This window comes from Meleagris gallopavo, chromosome 19 (genome assembly GCF_905368555.1).
Source record: "Meleagris gallopavo chromosome 19, MGAL_WU_HG_1.1, whole genome shotgun sequence".
NCBI lineage: Eukaryota > Metazoa > Chordata > Aves > Galliformes > Phasianidae > Meleagris > Meleagris gallopavo.
Genome location: NC_139422.1, coordinates 5,496,041 through 5,516,359, shown reverse-complemented (window position 1 = coordinate 5,516,359; position 20,319 = coordinate 5,496,041). Strand labels below are relative to the sequence as shown.

Sequence of the window (20,319 nt, the reverse complement as noted above, 5' to 3'; positions counted from 1 at the left end):
AGTCTGCTAGAAAGAGTGCTCAAAAGCAGAGAGAAAACTGAGCTGAGAGATGTGCTCCATGTCTTGGTGCCTTTTGGAAAACAACGAGCAGGAGGGAGCGTCAGTCTGGCTCTACCTCTGATTTATCTTAGCCAGTAGTAGCACTGCTAACTTCACAGAGAAACAGCACAACAAAATGATGGAAGACAGGAACCTGAAGCCAAGGTGAGCAGCAGCTAGGAGGAAAATGAAATTGAGCTTTACCTCCACCAGATGTGTTAGTGAACATGTGAGAACACAGGATGCTATTTATTTTGGCCATTCAGGAGGGTGGAGATGCACCACTGGCAACAACAGGTTCCAGGATCAGGCTGAGGAGAAGGATGGCCAAGGGAAGCTGTGGGGTCAAGTTCCAGTATGCTGGCTGTGCACCATGGGAGGAAGAGCTATTCCCCTTTCTAGGGGTCTATTTGTGATCGGTGTATCCCAGTCTTAGCTGCATCAGAGCTGTCTGTCTGAGGCCACAGTTTAAGCCTGGGAGTAGTGAGCAGGAGAACAAGTAAATCAGCCCCCCCTCTCCTGCTGCTTCCATAGGACTGGGGGAGGGAGCAGAGAATCTAAAATCATGAAGTAGCCCCGTCATTCCAATGCATGAACAGTTTTCTCTCCTTTTTTTTGCAGGCAGCAAGAGATGTGAGCTGATACAGCTCAGCCATAATATCTGGCTTACATTAACAGCGAGTCACAAAGCTAGCTGTGCCGAGATGTGCTCAGAAATACCAGACACTTACGGTGGGGGTCTGAGAAAAGCATCAGTGATGTCACGTTTCAAATGAAATATAGATGCAGCACGAAGCTTTGAGTATTTTAATGGACAGAGGATAACAAAAAGTTAGGTTTGGCCAGTGCAGCGTTTGTCTAGACGCTGTATAATCCCATCCCTGGGGATGGGAGTTTGTTAATGTCTCCTGGAATGTTACAAACTGTTCTGCAGTTGCTGAGGTTACGGCGTTTGTTTGCTAGATGCGAGTTTTGACGGTTGATTTCAAGTTGCTAGAGAACGAGCTGCATGTCCTTACTGCCCCAGCTCTTTGGGCAGCCCAGGCTCCAGCTAATGCCATGTTATTCACCCAGCTGGCAGCGACTGCTCGTCTCCTGCAGCCCCTCACCCCGGGGTGCATTTCTATCACCCCATCTTTCAGCAGCGCTGCTGTTCACCATGGCAGAGCGTGCCAGCCTGTTACTGAGAGCACAGTGTTCCTGGGCCCGCAGTCACAGCACTGCTGGCCGCATCGTGCCCACGAGCAAAGCAACGCATGCACGTGTTAGCAGGGAGCGTGTGAACCCCCCAGCCACCCAACACTGACAAAAACTGCACAGGCTCTGCTCTACAAAGCTTGAACTTCAAGAAACTCCGGCCTCCTCCCCTCGCACGTGGCTCCCCTCACGCTGCTGCTCTCAAATAGCACGTGCTTCCCAGCCAGCCCAGCTTTCTGAGATGAACTTGGCTGAACCATCAGGAGCAGGAAGGCTTTGTGCACAGAGGCTGCCTGGGAAGCAGGCGCCCTCCTCTGCCACAGCTCAGTAGCAGTTGATGGACTGCTGAGGAGTTACTGCAAGGCCTCGTGGCAGCAGGAAGCTTGGGTGCCTTTTTGGGCTTTTTTCATTAGCACCATGAACACGGAGGAAGCTGTCAGATGCTCGGGCCCTGCAGGCAGGCAGCAGTCGTGCAGTGTGTTGGATGCACATATATTTATTGTAACACGTTTTCAGCACAAAGTATAACACTTAAGCACAGGAGTATTATTACAATCTGTACAATCCTCTGAACGGCACAGACAACACAGACATGCAGCCCTACAGGCTCTGCAGCAGCTTCCAAGAAGGCTGCAGTGGTGAACAAAGCTGAGAACAATGAGAAATCCCAACAGCAGCTCATTCTTTGACCTCCCCTTGGGCATATACAGGCATCCAATAAACAAGATAGTGAAATTAACATGCTGAACCATTTACAGGATTTATTTAAAGAAGGATTTGCTGTTCACAGCAATCGTTTGGTCTAAAAAAAATCTGAAGGCCACATTTTTTCCTTTTCAAACTCTTCTGCGCTCTTCTCCACGCTCTACTGTGAGTGAAAGCACAGCCCTCCCTTCCTTTCTCTTTTCCATGGGTCCCCGAGCCCAGGCGTGATGCTGTGGAACCAGGCAGGTTCCAGCACTGTGATGAATGCACAGTTTTGGTCCTCAGCCCAAGAGAGGTCCCCTCTGCCCTGCCAGCTTTGCCTTACTGAGATTCCACTGAAGCTCACTGAAACACACAGGTGCACGCTGTTTTGCTTTGGCCTTGTCTTAGGTGAAGGAAGAACTGTCTAAGAATGGACCTGCTGGGATAGCTAGTGTTCAGACTCTCTTGTCTTCCTGCCTCTCTCTGCTGGCTGTTGTTATAGTCCACAGCAGCAGCAGCAGAGGGAGCACGTTATTTCTATTCATTAGATGAGCGACTGCCTACCCAAAGGACATCTGTACTGAGAAGCTTAATGACCTCAGCACACAGGTGGAGGCTTGTCTGCAGAAAGCAGCTCATTCCTGAAGCCACTCCACCTGATCAGCCAGGCACCTTCTCCAGTGCTCCAGGAGGGCCCTGCCCATCTGAGCAGACTCCGTGCAAACATACAGTCACCCTCTTCAGGTCCCACTCATCCTTTGTTTCTCATGACAGATGCAGGGACAGATCTGTGCTGACAGCAGGGTCATTCTGAGAAGGGGTTACAAACAAAGTCCCGTGTCCTGTTCCAAAGAAGTCTGCCCATTGAACAGCTTTGAGTCTAACCTGTAAGGCTGCATCCCATTTCTAGCAAGCTGCCAGGAGCTTAAGGGGAAACAGTACTGAGGGAAGGAGAACTCATCCTCCAGCTTTGTTCTCTGAAAACATGCTGAACACATGAAATCAGATACAAGGAGCAGAAAATCCTGCCAGGATGGTGAAGGTGTAACTTTAGGGCTTAGGGGAGAATGAAACAGACTATTTCAAAATTAGTCACTTGCAACTGAAGTTGCAAGAATTAGATAAGGAGCAAAACTAGGAAGTTGTGACAACTGTGCACCATCAGCACAAAACTACCAGAAGACCTTGTGGCTTTAGTTAGCTTCAAATAAACAGGTTTCTCTAGTTGTAATGCTGCTTACTGGAAACATAAATAGCATCTCATTATCTTTACACAGGGTTAAAAAAGGAAAGTGCCAAAAGCAAAACCTGCAAAGGAGCAGGGAATCAGTTTACTGAGGACAAGCTGAGTGCTGATTTCTTGTAAGCAAAGAAAAGGGAGAGGCTCAGGTCAAAACACAGGCTAGTGAAGTTCACCTGCTATCTCACCACCAGTTTTTTTTCCCACTGAGGCTACAAAAATGAATTACAGAGAAACTGATTCCTCCCAGTCTTTCATAGTACCACCCCTATATCCAGAACCTCATGAAAGGATGGCCAAGGACATCTGCCTTCCCCAAAGTGGTGGTGGGAGCTGCACACGCCTTTGAGTACCACACAAAGGAAAAGGTTTGACTCCTCAGGATTCCCCATCCATCCGCACACGCAGTTGTGCCATACCTTCCCTGCCCCATCCTTCACAGATCACACAGCCCAGGTCTCTGCTTCAATCTTCTGCTCCCCATGCAGGTTATCCAGTTCTTGGACCTGGGCCACATTCGGTCTGACAGCAATCTCTGGGCCCCCTCCGTACAGCGTGCTTAAATAAATCCACGTCTCCTCGGAAATCTGCCCATAATCAGCACCTGAGAAGGACAACAGCAAAAAGCAGACACGCAGCTGGAGGGGCTGCTGCATCACATCATGGAGGACATCGTCCCCCACCACCTCCCCCTGTACCAGAAGAGCAGGGCACACCGGTATCTGCACTGCCCAAAGGAAGCCCCGTGCCTCGCAGCCTTAGCAGCAGCACTCCACCAGCCCTCGGCAGTGCCACCTGCTGCTGGAAGCCACTGAGGCTCCACGGCACTTCAGCCCACAACACATCTCGTATCTTGAGAGAGAACCAAGATACAAATGCAATCTTCATCAGCCCAGCAGTGCAGTGAGGGCAGCCCAGGCAGTGTTATTTCACGAGCTGGACCGCAGCAGATGTTGAGTAAAGACAAGTCAAGTTCAACACTACAATAGTGGACAAAGGGAAAGAATGGAAAGATGTGGGAATAGAACAACAGGAGATGGAGGACTGCAGGGTTTACTACACCAAGTCGTGTCAGCAAGTCGGTCGTGTGGGGGCTGCCAACGGAGAACAGAGATGGCACTCAGGGCAGCGAGCACAGGGATGTGCAGAGAGCTGTCGTCCTCTGCGACACCATCTTGTTCTGTCACTGCTTTGTTATGGACAGACAGATGCCATGGAATATTCTCCCTCACCTTTTAGGACGCTACGAGACAGCAGCACGTGCCTTACCTTGTTTGACATGCATGTGGCCACCTGCTTTTGTGAGTGCAATCTTGCTGTTGTCAATTGGCCCAGGAGGCTCTGCGAGAGGAAAAACAAACATGTCCAGAACCACTGTGCTGCCACCCAGTTCAGATCATTTCCCGTGCTGGTCCTCATTATTTCTGCCCCACCCCAGGGACCTGCAGGCACACTGAGTGGCTGCTGTCCAGACTCCATGCAGCCTCAAGCTGTACCCATCAGGTGCAGTGCTTACTGAGGAGGACACCTAAAAATGAACTTATTTTCATTCTACCTCTCAGCACTGACAGTTTCCAGCGATCTCTGGCTTCTTACCATTATCCTTCCCTCTGACAAAGGCTTCCCACTCACGGAACCACTGCATGCTGATACAATAGATGACACTTGGAGACTCCTCTGCCAGGAAAGCCTTGTTCAGCTGGGAGAGCAGAGAACAGAAGTGCAGGAAAGATTCAGTCACTGCTGAGGCCGGGGGGAGCCCCTTCTTTTAGCTGTAAGGCAGCCTTGCCACTCTTCAGAACAGCCCCTTATTCTGAACAATCCAACCACCCTCTCCAACACCTGTTTCCACTAACTAGTATAGCCAAGAGACTAGAATGGTTTCAAATGTTGTTGCAGTGTTCCAGCTGCCCCTCCCCCAGCATTAATGTGTTCCAGCTGCCCCTCCCCATGCTGACAGCACTGAGGAACCCCACAGTCCATCTCCTGAAAATCATATCTGGAAAACAAGGGCAAGACTTTTCTACTACCTGTCCACAACAGGCTTCCATTTCCCACCTCCACCCTCCTCCATTGCCTCCGGATCCCTCCCATACAAACCTTGATGAAGGTGTCAATTTCAGTTCTCCTGCGTTTGGCAAGCGCTTCAATCTCCACTTGGCAAATAGAGCACACATACAGGTGATTCACTGCAGGGCCACCCCCAAACCTGAGCAAAAAAGAAGGAGAGGAATGCAGAACTGCAGGAAAATAGCCCTGAATCCTACACAGATGGATTTTTTCACTACTACAGATAGTGAGGAAGGAGGTGCACCTGCAGCTCTTTTCTTAGTGGAGAGCATTGACTTTATGCAACACAGTGAGGGTCACAGTTCTGTTGTGATACAGCTCATTTTGGTTTAGATTAGTAGGGAATCCCTAACACAAGTCTTGTCAGCCCACACCAAGTGCCCTGGAGGTGCCATGGTAAGGCATTATACCTTGGATGGTGCCTAAGATGGGAAGACCCCAGGATGACAAACTGTCTAGGAAAAACAAAATGGGACAAAGAATGAAATGGCCATATTCACCTGTTGTAAAGATATTCCCACACGTTCTGAGGCAGAATCACAACCAGGTCATCAATGTAATGGTACTTATTAGGAGGGATCCCTGGAGGAAAGGCAAGAAGGAGAGTGAACAACAGAATTCTACTGCTGGTTAAAGACAGAAATAGGAGAAAGATCTTCCTTACTGAAAACTCCCCGATTCCACATTAGCTTCCACTACTAATGGAAGTCACTCAAGAGTTCACTGACTGTGGAAGTTTCTCAGTTTAAAGGTGCTAGTTTCTAATCAAGTGCTTCCTTCCTAATTGTGAATACACAAACACAAAGGCTGCCAGGCACGAGATCAAAGAGAGCACTAAAAATGTGGTATCAGGTCTCTTCAGGACTGTGTGCTTCATTCTCCACACAAACACTGAAGGACAGCCTTGCTGATAGGGTAACATGGATAAATGTTGCTTTATCTGCTTTCTACAGGTTCTTTTTTAAAAACAAGCAGAGAATTGAACACTGTTGTTTCCCAGCACTAGGCATTCCTCTGTGCCTCTGATCAGGACAATGGAGCAACTGTCTCATTTCTCCTTGAGTGGGCTGAAGCTTTTGCCAGCGAGGCAGATTCTACAACAGCATGTGCTGTGACAGGACTACAGCTGGAGCTTTTTCTTCTGGTTTGTTAAAGCACCAGAAAACAAGAAAGCAAAGCTGGAAGTTGCTTTTCTGGGTTCAGCAGCACCATCTTACCTCCATGAGAGCACAGAAAGGTGTGATTGGTGATGGGACCAGGCTCAGCAAACGTGTTAAATTTGTTGAGCCACTCTCGAGAGATGTAGAACTGGAGCAAACTGTGCTCCTTCATGCTGGCAAGGGACACAACTTTCTGACGCTCTCGCACAGCCTCTTCACTGCTTTTCCTTCAGTAGGGAAAGGAAGAGAAAATGAAGCAATTCTTCTACTCTTAGTTTTCCATACACGTTTCTAAATACTTTGCAACCAGGACAGAACTGCTGCATGCAGAGCACTGCTCACCTGTAGAACAAGACATAGGCTTCTGCATTCTGTACCACAGTCTCATGGACCTCAGTGACATACTGGTCATCAAACTCGTACCACTGGCCATTGATCACATTCTGACAGTAGGCTATGTAATGCCCACCTGTAACAGGAAACACAGTGCAGCTGAAACTCAGAGTGCAGACAAAATTCAGGCTCTCCCAGAAGAGCTGCTGCCCAGCCCTTGAACATGCTTCTGCTTTGCTCATACTCCTCTTGTTCTTGCTCCATTCTGCCACACACTCACAAGAAGGACTTACTGCCTGCTGTGCCATGATGGCAGATGACTGACAGTAGATCATAGGTGGTGATCTGGGAGACACACTCCTTGGCCAGGAAAGGCCTCAGATCCAGCCCTTCCAAGGGGAAGGAGACGTGACTGTTGATCTTGAAGGAATACATCACCTCATGCCGGAACCGTTTCAAGTGGATGCAGAGAATCTAAAAGACCAAAGACAGAATACCAAAGCACAGTTTTGCTGTGGGTGTCCTGATCCGAAAGCCTCTCTGTGCACCTTATCTTTACAAGGGTTTTTTGCCTGTTATGAATCCTGCTGGCTCATCAAAAATCTCTTCTGGTCTATACAGAGCTTTGCCACCAAAACAAACTGCTGTTTCAGTTCTACCTCTACCCTCTTTATCTCCTCAAACAGAGTCTGCTGAAAGAAAAGAATCAAGAATCAAGGCACTCTTCCTCACCTCTGGTAGCCGGAGGACTTTGCAGTACTTTACTCCATTCCTCAATCTGAGGGAGAAAGAGAAATCAGCTGTGAGAACACGCTCAAGCAAAGGGACACCAAAAGGCAAGGCAATTGTCTGGCTGCATCTTGCTCACTTTGAAATTCAAGACAGATCCTGATTTCAGCAGTAACAAATTCAGGCTCCTTGCAACACCCTTATCAAACGAGGCATGGCATGAGCAGCTTGTCACACTTCTTCCTTCTAATGCAGTAGCTACCAAGCCACATCCTTATTCACACCCTTCTTGTCTCTTTTCCCCCCTTGAAGCCAGCACTTTTTCTACCTCCCCACATCAGTGAACTCTCAAGAGTGGAACTCTGGAGCAAGGCAAGGCAGACTTTACGTGGCACCCAGCAGAAGAGATGTCTGGGGAGAGGATGCAGCAAAATGTTTAACAGTAGTATGAAGTAATAAAGTTCCAGAAATACCATACAGACAACACAGACTTACTTTTTACACCTTTCACAACTGTACATGTTGTCCCCTATAGAAGAAGAGAAGAAAGCTGTTATGCACTTACTCAGAGCACACAGAATTGATACCCTAGAATTGATACATTTCCACCCTGCGCAGAAAAATTACAGAGTGGCTTCTTAGGGAAACCAGGGTGAGAAGAGATCAAAACAAGCATTTCCCTCAATAAGGGTGGGAAGGACAGTGTAATCAACCAGCAGAAAAATCTATACTGCTCACTGTTGTAAGTGAACAGCAAAATGTTTAAGTCCTCTAGGGCCTAAGGAATGGACAGAGAAAGCAAAGAAGGGAGGAAGGCTAAAGAGCCATTGTAACTCAAAAAAAACCACCCAAGAGCCACATCTGCTTCTAGCTAAGAAAGCTCATTTGGATTCAAAATGAAAAAGCAACACCTCTGAGCAGATGGGAAAACTCATTTCTGAGTTTCTAAGAGGAGCTGAACTGTCAAGTTTTAGTAGTGCCAGTCCCTAAGTGAAATAAATATTAAAGCAGGCTTTCTAGATGTAACGTGCCCCCAGAATGTTGTGAAATATTCCTACATGCAGTTCTTCTTGCTTTTGGCTGTCAGACCTCACTGAAGCAAACTCACCTTTCAACTCATCCGCTGCAAAAAAGGCAGCAAGACAATCCTCCAGTGTCACAACAGGACCCCAAAACCAGCTAGGGATACAGGACACCACAAATCTACAGAAGAGAGGGAATCGGGAGAAAGAGTTGCATGAAAACAGGTGGACGCTTTGGCTTACAAAACTCCCAGCAGATGGGCTTTCTTCTAGCTGCTGGTTGTAAGCTCATCACCCAAAGGCACAGGGAAAGCTGATGTTCCCACTGTAACTGCTCAGTCTAGAAGTAATTTGCACAGCTACTCTGGTAATTTGCTCCAGAGGGCAGGACAGAGCTAAAGGCAGAAATGGGGGACCATCATTTGCAATAGAGATGTCAAGGGCAGTTACAGAAGTAGAGGAACAACAGCAACTGGTTCATATGAAAAAGAAAAGACCAAAAGAGAACTGGGGTACCACACACTGTCCTACTGCAGGGAACAGCTAACATTTCTGCTGGAAGCACACTGGTTAGGGACAGTTGTCTTTCAGAAACTGCAGGGCAAACCCCAGAAGGAAGAGCCCCCCCACGGGAACACACCTCCGGATATACTCCATGATGAAAGCAATCCAGCCTTGCGAGGCATAGTTGTCCCCACACGCCCCTGTCTTAGCTGGCACACTTTGGTAGATGGCAGAGTGCAGTTTGGCCAGGTCCTCCTTCCCTGGGATCGGGAGTGACAGGTCTTGGAATGTCTCCACTGTCGTAGAAACCTGGAAATATCCAAGAGGAAAAGGTCTGGGTTTCCTGTGCATGGAATGAAGCCAGGACCTGACTTCCATCACTTTTTATCACTGCAGAAACCTGACCTGGCAGTAACAGCAACTTGCTCAGGCTAGTTCTTCTTACCTACTGTCAGTCGGAGGACTTTCACCATCTTTGTGTAGAGTTGGAATTTGTTTTCTGATGTGAATGTGACAGTGCTAGACCAACTCAGTAGCACAGATAAGCAAACATCACTATGGAGGCTGAAAATTTCCTGGCATGGCAGGTCTCAAACACCTCCCACCTGCCAAGATTTTAGCAGGCCTGCTGCATCCCACAGTATGGAAACAGAAAGCTTCATTGTCAAAAAAAAAAAAGAAAAAAAAGTGGTCTATAAGGTCTATAGAAGACTGCTCTTTGCCAACAGCTATCAAGACACTCACTCTGTCACAGGTGAGGCACTGCACCAGGCTGAGAATGGAGCCATCAAAGATATCAGAGATCACACTGCGATAACGAAGTTCTTTCTTCTTTTTCCCAGAAGCCTGCATCTGGGCTGAAAGAGACACAGAGACATCACGTAGCAACACTTTCTCAGTCTCCTGTCTAAGGCAGAGTCACACAGACACACAGTCACAAGACAAGCACTGATCCTGTATGTTTTGGACTATGTTTTGCTCTAAGCTATACACTTTATTCCTTTCTCCTTAGTCTGTCTGAGTACTTTGTTTTTTTTTTCCTCCCCTCTAGCATTTACCATGTTTGTCAGGTGTCTTGTGCTGGAGAAGACTCTCCAGATCAGTGAGTGGCCACGCACACAATTTTGCTTAACAACAAACCCTCTCCCTATGCACACGTGCAGGGAGACAGAGTGCTTTTCATCAGGCCAGAACATCTGTGGCTGTGCTGACCTCAGCCAAGAGGCCAGGGCACAGTTCTGGAAAGAATGTTATTACTGAACAGCTGTAGAGACAATGGTGTAAGTACATGCCATTGTGTTTGGTGGCTTTGCAATACTGAGAGATTTTGTTCTGCAATTTGCTTGTGATTAAGAGGCCAGTTTGACAAGAACAGAAGCCAGGCTCCGGCCTGAAGCCTAACAATGCTTCCAGCACCAGACTGCTGTTTGCAGTCTAATTCTATTACTGTGAGCTCATGGTGTCAGAGAGCCCAGGAGCTCTCCCTCAGTAACATCATCTTATGGTTCTTTGACTCACATACAGTAAGTGCAAGTCTGGCAGACAAATCTCCACACTCCCCTGAAGAGACAGAGCTGTGTTTGGGACTTCATAGCTCCTTCATCACTAACAAACACAGCATGCAAACACATACTTGGAAATCATTTCATGCTCCAATGGAAAAGCATACTGGAACAGCTGTTGTATCCAAATCCTGACTTTACCTGCAAGTTTAATGTAGTCTTTACCTGGTATGACTTTAAAAAGCACTGATGTTCCAGGGGAATCAGCACTGCTTAGAACTGCTAATCAAGGATCATCGAGCATTCTTTCTCTCTTCTGCAAACGAACCCCTTCACTCCACATGCTCCCCTCTGCCTCACAGCATGCACCTGACTGCCCTGCACTACCTTTCTTGAGTACATAAGAAGGTCCAAGCCTGGCAGGACTGGAGCGAGGAGGACTGCTGGAGAGCTTGGAGTGCATTTCGTGGTGGACTGGACTGCAGGGGCGCGAGGAGCAGCGCACGAAGGCGTCGTTGTCAGGTTCTGTTGGGAAAAAGAGAAGGCAGAAGAGCACAGATGAAAACCCATTCTGAAAGGCAACTGTGTTGCAGTCGGGGTCAGCCCAGCTCTGTGTTCCAGCACAGAACCTTTCCCAGAACACACAGTTCAGCCACTGCTAACTGTCCTACCTGCACAGGCTGGTAGATACAGCACTCTCAGTGCATGGGTAAGAGTGCATACAGAACTAATAATTATAAAAAAACCACCAACCAATCCACCACTTTTTCACACTTGTGACTAATTAGGTTTTACAGCTTGCTCCTGTATCCCTTATCCACATAAACAGCATTGCTGCCTTCAGTGCCAGCTGGCAGAGTAAGGCTCTTATATAACAGTAAGTGTTGAAAGATGGGATATGTTCGGTTTGAGGTGCCTCTACACCTACGTCTTAACAGCTGCTCTTTTCTTTTCTCTGAGATACAGAAATGCACCAACTGTGCATCACCCTTTTCTCCCCACAAAGTCCATAATCCAAGATCAACCAACAGCCACTTCCACATCTTTCTCACAGTGAACATTTCCCCAGGCCAGCCTGTTAGATAAAGCCACATACGTACATAAAACCTTTTCCTCAGCTAGGAAATATACAGAAATGTCACTTCTGCAGGTTTGGCAGAGACAGCTACCACTGCCTTTAAGATGCAGGCTGCACTCAGCCTTGTGAGCACTCTAACCTGGCTAAGCTCCCCAGCTCACTCTGTTTTTCTTAGAGAAGCAATTGTGCACAAAGGCAGAACTACTGCCAGGGACAATGCAGAAAGCCTTGGATGCAAAATCTTCTGAGACCCACTGAAGGAACACACCATTATGTGTTGTCGTTGCACCCAGTGCAGGAATACAGCACATCTTCTCACAAATAACATAACTGGAAGAGTGTTGTACCTGGTGTCCTGCATGGGCTGGCAGGACGGGGAGCTGGGAGCATCTCAGGTGAGGCTCTGCCATCCATTGGCATCATAGTGGTATCAACATCTGCATCTTCATCCACCTGCTCCGAGTTGCTGCGCCGATGGCCGCAGGAGAACTTTCTGTCCTTCATCCTCTCTTTTTCAGAGATCCCTCTCCCTCCTTCATCCTGGATCAACAACTCTGTCTCTCCCATGCTCCCTGTGGTCCGACTTTGACCATCTCCTTCACCCCTGTCACTGCTTGAGTCACAGGAGAGGAATTCATCCTCCGAAGGACTTCGGTCGCCCTCGCGCTTCTCATCCTGGTCACCCATATCCAGATCTCGCGTCTCTGCAACAATTGGTTCCTTCAGTTCTTCATGAAGCTGGTCCATCAGGCAGCGCAGGAACTCCTGAGTGTCCTGAAAACAGGATTCATTCTGTGTTAGTACACATCCATCCAGAATTCAGGCAAGTAAGAAGGCCAAAAGAAGAGATGGCTCCATTCACAGCCTCAATTCTGCCCACAAAAGTTATCAGTCTCTGCAACATCAGGAGACTCTCCTAAAGCAGAGAGTACCACAGAGATTTATCAACAAGCATGTCTGATCAGCAACTGTCTTTAATTCCTATTGATAAAAGTTCTAATTTTTATCCAAGTGTATTTATCTGAAAGACATGATGAAAGCCATTGCAACATGCAAACCATAGAGTGGCTTAGCTTGGAAGGGACCTTAAAGATAATCGAGTTCCAAAACCCAAACTATGACCTTATTTATCAGGGACTACCACTGCTAAGAGGCAAGAGACCTAAGAAACCAAAGGCAGCAGCCCACAGAGAACACACTCTGAACAACACAACTGTTTTCAGGATCGCTGACTTCTGCTTATGGGAATCCCTCTTTTATAGAGGGCAGATTAAAATCTTTAATAAATAGGCAGTGGAACCAGAAGCCAAAGACTGCACAGTCAAGGAGCAAGCTCCTAAATTTACAATGCATGGTAAAAAAAACTGATATGTTGGCTTCAAAGCACCCACTGGAAAGCAATCTGCTATTTTGACAACTTCAGAAAGATAATTATGATGTTTCTGTTACTTTAACGAAGCTTGACTCTCAGCCTGCTCTGCCTTGCTTTCAACTTTCTCTTTAGAGCTGACTTTTCCAATCCAACATACTTCACATCAAAGATAAATACAGAAATCCCTTCATTAATCATTACTTTTATCTTCTGTTTTGACTTGCTGTCAGCACCACAGTTTAGATAGACTGTCTACTGTCACCTCTTTTGTAAATTTTCTAATCAAACACAGTTTGATGTTTACATTTTATTCTCAAGAATAAACACTGGAAGCCACGATGAAAACCTCAAAGAAAAAGATATATCTTTAAAGATTTTGTTAGCTGCAATTCCCCCAAAACAGAATACAGAACATGGGCATCTTTAACTTCTCAGTACAAATGTATCCAGATTTCCCAGCAGTAATACAAATAATACCTAACTTATGTCCCAATGGATCTCAAAGCCCTTCACAAAGGAGGTCACCATCACAATTTTAGAGGTGAGAAAGCTGACGCAGGAAGGTGCACTGATGCAGTAACAGCAAGGCCTCCTGAATCCCACCCGGGGGCTCTATCGGATCGTTAGGACAGACACAGAACAAGTGTGACACCCCAGTACTAGCTCCTCTCTCTGAACACAAGCAGAAGTGCTGCAGTTTTTGCTGAGGCCCCACCTGCTGTGCATAGCCTCGGAACATGGGGTTGACGAGTTTAATTCCATGAGACAGACTGCTTGGAACAACATAACTTGGCCTGTTTAGATACGGAGGAAAAAAAACAACAAAAGTTAGCTTGCTTATCAGGCCTGGAGCCAGTTTGTGTAATAAGCAACAGAACAGGGCGTAGTAACTAGTTAAGGAGGACAGAAGATAATTATGCACCCACAAAGCCTGGACTTAATTTATACATCGCCCAGCTGATAGAAAATTCAAGAGAGGGAAAACATCTCCCAGTCATTTCACTCTCTCCTTCCAGAGAACCTTCCCTAGAGCACACCTAAACTTGAAGCTCTATCCACACCTGGAATTGTCTCAAGTGATTCTCCCCAGAGCAGGGTTTGGCAGTGAGTTACTTGGTTTGACTTTGAGGCAGCATGTTTGACAGGTGGGCTGGTGGAGGAACAGTAAGTGAGGTAAAAAAAAAACAATAAGAAATTGACATGATAGTGCTTCAAAGGCTACAGCTACAGCATAAATACACAGTATTGCTCTGCATCTTGCTTATCCCTCGTTAATAACTAACACAAAGCAAACACACAATGCCATTCAGATTCCTAGATTGATTTTTCCCCCAATTTACTAGTTTCACAGAACAGACATCTTTAAATTTCAACAGAGCTGCATTATTTTACACTGCGTTACACTAGTCTAGAATTTGAACCAGTAGAAAACATTTCTCAAAAAGTCACCTGTATTTTTCATTTTTTGGTAAAACCTCAGTGTCAGATCTCTATCACTTCTTCCATCCAAATCATCAGTCTCTGATGATCAAGAGCAGTTCCATTAATTGCTGATTAGTCCATGCAATGTACTCAGAAATTTTACTTGATTTTTTTTTTTACTTGATTACCAACAGAAAAGCTATAAAGAAATCTCTTCCTCTTTAAAGTTACAACATTAAGAATGTCTTCTTTCTATCGCTAACATCACTGCCCATTTTTTAATCACCAGCAGCATGACACTGGATCTCCTCGTAAGAGGGAATCCAAGCATACCTGTCTGTACAGGATTTGAACTGTCTGCCTTAGAAGATGCACTTATCACTGAAGATGCCATTTCTTTTTGCTGATGACATAGTTCAGAACTAAGATAAATATGAAATCTGTACAGATGAGAATAGAGTGACCACTCACCGTTTCTTATGCCAAACCTCAGACACCAGCTTCTGGTAACTTTTGCATAGTGCTGGTTTCTTGTCTGTACGGACCAGACCACCACACTCCAGAAAAAACTGTGTGAGAGGTGGGCTACAAGAGAACAAGAAGAATTCAGAGCATAGAAATTTCTCCTCTGCCTCTATTTAAGGATTTATCAAAACTTAAATGCAACTCTTTTTGAAAACACACTTAAGATACTGTTTTTAAATCAAGGGAAGAAGTGATTCTAGATGCAAACTTGATTTCTGCCTATAAATGAAAACAGAAGGCTGATCTGAATCTGTTCCCAGCACAGAGATCCTGAAACTGGTTTTCAGCAGAATGGCTAATGAATATCTTACAGTGTGGGTTGTTGGAATGATACCACTGTAAAGAACAGAAATATCACACGTCTTCTCACATAGCAAATATGTTTCTGTCATGGTGTAAAGGAGTTTTACTTCCAGCATTCATCTAAAGACAAATCTTACACACAGTACAAGTTGGCTATTCACTCATTTTCCTACTGCAGAACTTCTGTTTTCCTAAACACTAAATTTTTCATATTCCTTTTTCTGTAGCTAGCCTGGCTGGCTTATCCTTGCACAACTAAGGAAGGTGTCAGATCAGAGGTGCCTCTGCTGATATGTAGTGATGTCTAGTAAAAGACTCGACTAAAGGCCCTAGTGCCTACCAGTTAGAGAGAGCCTGAAGTGCTGCATTCATGTAGCAGGAGTTCCCAAGATTTTTCATTCCAGTAAGGCCTAAAGCACAAACAAGAGAAGCATGAAACACTTTCCAGAAGTGCTGCTTTCTACATTCTTTCCCAAAGGAGAGATGATGTGACCCTTTCTGGGCTCTGCACTCTGCTGCTAGGATCCTCTCAGTGCAGGTCCTACAGATTGCAGAGTTACCCTCACAGCTCTTTCATCAACTTGATGCAAAGTTACCTCTTGGTTTCAAGTCATCATCCTCTGATTCGGATTCGCCTTCATCAGCCACTGCAATTGGAACAGCTTTCAAAGGGTGAGCAGGCAATGGAGAATCCTAAATTAAAGACAGAAAACAACCATCAGCAAGAGTCCTGCTTCAAAGTTGAGCTGTGAGAAATATCTTAGATGTAAACTTAGCCAGCCTTTAAAAGGGCACACTCAGAAGAGAAGAACCAGTTGTATTGCCTATCCTTCTCAGTAATGCATGCAGGGAACAGAAATGGCACCACTGTTGCTTCCAGTTTTAATGATAAAAGAGGCACTGGGAACATGCAGCAGTGTTACAAGTACACATGCTTTGAGACTGACAGCTGATTTTTTTATTTTAAATGAAGATGTCACAGCTGTTGTGGCTCCTCCCAGAAACAGATGTCCCACAGAAGAAGCCAGCAGAGGTTAAAGAAAAAAGTCAAAATGGATATTTAAGTCAATGGAAACCTTCCTGCAGGGAGACTCTTTAAGGCAAAGCTGCTGGTCCTCCGACCACAGGCAGCCACCTTCAGTGAAAGAGTTCCTAACATGATAGCAGCCTGGACAACAGTGGAAATTTCTTGGCAAATTTTGCAACAAGGAAACAAAAAGCTTGCCAAGATTCAGCCCTGCCAGGCTGCCACACACCCACTGGTTCACTGAACTTTACCGAGGGTGACTGCGTGTGCGCTGCCAGCCGCTGGTCCAGGAACACCTCCTTCTCACAGGCGTAACACCAGACCCGAAAAGTGGTCAGATTCACTGTCAGGTTGTGCTTTTTGGCCTAGAAATTAAAAGGTGAGATAATGATTTGACAGCTGGGTCAACCTGAAGCACAGAACAACCAAATTTGGGCAGAAAAGGATTAAGGAATGGGAATAATTCAGCCTTCTCTGTCTTAAGATGGACAATAGTGAAAAGCTTACCTGTGCATGAAGGGTGCTGTGGTCAGCATAGGACTCCCCACAGCCAACATAAGGACACCCAATCTAGTGAGAGAAAGAGCAAAACTACAGTGGCACACCAAATGAAACCCTTCACAAAACGGTCTGCAGCCCCAACCCCACCAACAGCTGCAGTTTCAGAACTGATCTGGCCATTCTTCTTGACTGCTTTTCTTTCCGGGGCTTAGAATCAGACAGACGGCTGGAATTGATTAATTTAAGAAAACCTGAAATCAGGTTTGTACCCACGTAAGTCCCCAAGTTCCAAGATAACTGCTCCAACAGGCCCGTCTGACCAGACTCCAAAAGTCTGGACACTCCAATGTCAAAGCAAACTGCCTCTGCCCACCCACATGCCCTTTGTTGATCCTTTCTGCCCCACTGCCCCAAACCACCATCCTCAGGGATCTCACACTTGCAGTTGCCAGCAGAGACAGCCAATGCAGGGCATTCCTACTTTGGCTATCAGGGAAAAATCACCTGTGAGGAGAGCACTGCTACACCATGATATATTCTGACAGCATTAGCTTTTAACTTAGGGAGACTTTTTCTTGGAATCCATCAAAAAGCAGTGGATATTCCAATTGCATACACCCATCTTTGCTTCCATCTCTTCTTTTCTGGTCCAATACATTTTTTAATACGTTGAACAGAAGTCCCATCATATCATCCACACAAACAGCAAGCCGTTCTTACCTGAAGACAAGCCCAGAGATTTGGTCCCACAGCTCCACATGACTGGCAAGTTCCCTGAATATTCATGATAAAAAAAAAAGGTTTGTTTGCATGTCTGTCTTTTAAGTAACCCCATCCTTCAAGAGTGAGAAACCTCTCTATGTGGCAGGCCTCCCCTGCCTGCAGCTCAAAGCATTTCTTAAATCCATGCTTCCAATTACACGCTTTGCAGTGTGTTAGATAAGTGACATGTTTGAGCAGGATAAAACGTCAGTGAGAAATGCACCAGATGGGACTGACACAGGCTTACTTGATGGGCCGTGTGCAAGGTACAACAACAGTGGAAAAAGAGTTTCTGCCTCTTCTGTACAGTGATAGGCAGCGTTTTCTACAAAGATCAAACATGCAGAAGCATGTACAACAGCAAAAAGGGAAGGGGCTGCTAACCAGAAACCCTGTACCTTGGATTTGAGCAGCAGATCATCCCTGGTCACCTCTCCTATGGAATCCAGGTGAGGGCAGATGTCTCTTGTATCCTCCATTCTCACTGCAGGAAGGTGTTGTCCTGGGACAAGAAAGGGCAGTCCTGTTTTGTTAGTCAGAACTGCTCTCACAGACAGCAAGAAGATAAATTAGCCTAGTTTTTATATTAGCAAATCAGAAATTAAGATGTAAGGTTCAAAGAGATCAAATCACATCTACGTGTGACGCAGTGATCTCAGCTCATAGTTCCATCCTGTTGTTGAGTGGCAGTGTTTGGTACCTCAGCTAAGTGAGCAGGACAACGCTCAGCCAGACCCAAAAGCCACACCTGACCTCCTAGAAACTGGGTTGTAATCCCAGGGTGGGGAAAAAAATGTGGTGATCTGAACTTCATTCCTCTTGCCAAACTAAACACGCAGCACAAAGAGATACAGATGTAATTAACTTGGCTGCATGAAGCTTAGATTAAAAGCAAAAGGGCGCAGCAGCCCAGGACAAGTACCTGGCATCTGGTGTCTGGGGGCATTAAAAACATGACTGCTGTTTAAATGAAGCTGCACAAGAGGGAATTAGACTTAGAAGATCTCTAAGTGATAACCCATCTTCAGTCTCTGAGGAATTTATCATTCCATAGGTGGATTTTGAACAACTCTCAAAGACTGATGGAGCTGTTCTGCACAGCGCTGCAAGCACAGAGGATTTCACAGCTGTCTGCTTATGAGCACCATAAACACTTTCATGGTGCTCCCTGGGTACGTTAAAGACTTCAGACATGTCTCAGTAATGTGCAGATGTAAAAAGAAGATGAAAAGATCATTCTCCTAAGCGTAGCTCAAGTAACCTCGCTTGGGGCTGTTAAAATGAAAAGGGGGGAAATAAAGGAGAGGTGATATTAACAGCACAGGCTGGGATCCAAACTATTGCTATTGGCTGGAAGGGAAGCAGGTGTGAAAAGCTCAAATCACTACAAAAACTAAACCCAAAACTCAGATGAACTTAGAAAGTTAATAACTCCAGGAGCACAGCCTCTACTCTCTGCTGTTTTCCCATTTCATTAAAAAGAATTTCCAGTACTACCTGATTCAAATCACTGGCAGTAGGAGAGTAATAATAATAACAAAGGGGATAAACACATAAGCCATTGCAGCAACGCTTATCCTGGGAGCTGAAAAGCTTGCCTAGCATAAGACAAACCCCACGGATACTTTTATAACAGCATCTCTGCAGCACTCCTGAACTGAAGGAGCAAAGCAGAACTGGAAGAAATCACATTTCTGTACTGCAAACACAGCAGTGACTGCAGGCAGCATCCCGGCAGCCTGCGATGAGCTGCTTAACAGCAACTGGGAGAGCTCAGGAGCTTCACAGAGAAGCGAAACGCTGCCATGTAACACACAGGGATTTCGAAGCCAAGTGCCAAGAGCGCAGTGCGTGTGACTGACACACAGAACTGGGGCACTTTCAGGCTCCGTGTTCCTTCATCAGAACGACTCCTTTTCGCAAACACATCAGCAGACCCAACTCTAAAACAAACCACCTATCGGTGCCATTTTTGCTCTTCTGGCTTCTCCGATTTCCTCACCTTTTTTTTTTTTTCCCTTCCTAGAAAATCGAATGAATAAAACCTTGTTTTAAAACGAACTCCGGACCACTTCAGCTCCCCCCGCCCCTCCGAGCCAAACGGGGGTTTTGCATTCAGAGCGCACAGCACGGCCTTACGGACGGTTACAGCCCCCTGTCCGAGACCAGCACTGCGCCTCTCAGCCCGCCCGTGCCGGGATGCTGATGCTCCCACCCGGAGTTTGCTTTTCTAAATAAAACGAGAAGCGTCACTTTCACCTCCCAGCCACAACGGAGCGCATCAGAAGCGCTCAGCGCAGGCCTTAGGGCCGCGATGCTCCCAAGCGCAGCTCAGGAAACTCGGAGTTACACAATAAATCCCCGCCGGAGCGCCGAGCTCCGCCGTCAAAACCCCCGGCGTGCGATGGGAGCGCAGCGCCGTCCGTCCGCCCCGCCGATCAGCCGTACGGGACGGCAAGCAGTCCGCCCCGCCCCGCCCCGCCGCGCAGCCCCGCCAGCTCCCACCGCCGCCCGCTGCTCGGTTCTTCGCTCCGTACCCGCGCCGCAGCCCTCAGCCGCCGCCGTTACGCGGAGGGCCGCAGAGCGCAGCGCAGCCCGCCCCGGGGCCTACGGGCAGCGCGGAGCGCGGGGCGGACCGCCGTGACACGCGGCTATTGCGGACCTTCCCCCGCCGCCCCTCTCACCTGCGGGGCCCGACCCCGCCGCGGGCTGAGGGCTGGGGAGGCCGCGCCCGGCGCTGCGGGAGGCGGCGGTGGGGCCGAGCGGAGCCGCGGGCGCCGGGCGGGCCGGGGGCGGGGCGGGGCGGGGGGGGCGGCCCTCGGCTCCTGGCTGCGCCGCCGGAAGTG

General features: G+C 47.1%; 1 protein-coding gene across 2 annotated transcripts; it reads right to left on the bottom strand.

Annotated features, from left to right (window-relative positions):
• Positions 1-1,712: 1,712 nt before the first annotated feature.
• On the bottom strand, positions 1,713-20,301 carry USP20 (ubiquitin specific peptidase 20). 2 transcript variants are annotated; one of them, XM_085239630.1, is made up of 24 exons: positions 20,158-20,301; positions 17,872-17,975; positions 17,432-17,485; positions 16,718-16,780; positions 16,462-16,575; positions 15,780-15,876; positions 15,524-15,593; positions 14,827-14,940; positions 13,649-13,727; positions 11,909-12,335; positions 10,871-11,008; positions 9,726-9,838; positions 9,118-9,290; positions 8,564-8,658; positions 7,951-7,984; positions 7,459-7,504; positions 7,020-7,200; positions 6,736-6,862; positions 6,451-6,620; positions 5,734-5,815; positions 5,264-5,372; positions 4,760-4,862; positions 4,433-4,504; positions 1,713-3,767 (listed from the first exon to the last, which is right to left on the bottom strand). In XM_085239630.1, the coding sequence occupies exons 2-24, from the start codon at positions 17,950-17,952 to the stop codon at positions 3,607-3,609; spliced, it is 2,703 nt and encodes a 900-aa protein (XP_085095756.1). In that variant the 5' UTR covers positions 17,953-17,975; positions 20,158-20,301; the 3' UTR covers positions 1,713-3,606. The 2 variants fall into 2 exon arrangements, with proteins under 2 accessions (XP_085095756.1, XP_085095757.1); XM_085239631.1 differs by lacking the exon at positions 20,158-20,301 and adding an exon at positions 20,011-20,151.
• Between the last annotated feature and the right edge of the window lie 18 nt (positions 20,302-20,319).

Bases quoted from the DNA above. Each gene is read 5' to 3' on its own strand.
- USP20 (XM_085239630.1), bottom strand. From the start codon at position 17,952: ATGGAGGATACAAGAGACATCTGCCCTCACCTGGATTCCATAGGAGAG. The intron at 12,336-13,648 runs GTGGGGCCTCAG...TCCTGTTTTCAG, and splicing joins TCCGAGGCTATGCACAGCAG to GACACTCAGGAGTTCCTGCG. The intron at 9,291-9,725 runs GTGAGTGTCTTG...GGATATTTCCAG, and splicing joins AGTGCCTCACCTGTGACAGA to GTTTCTACGACAGTGGAGAC.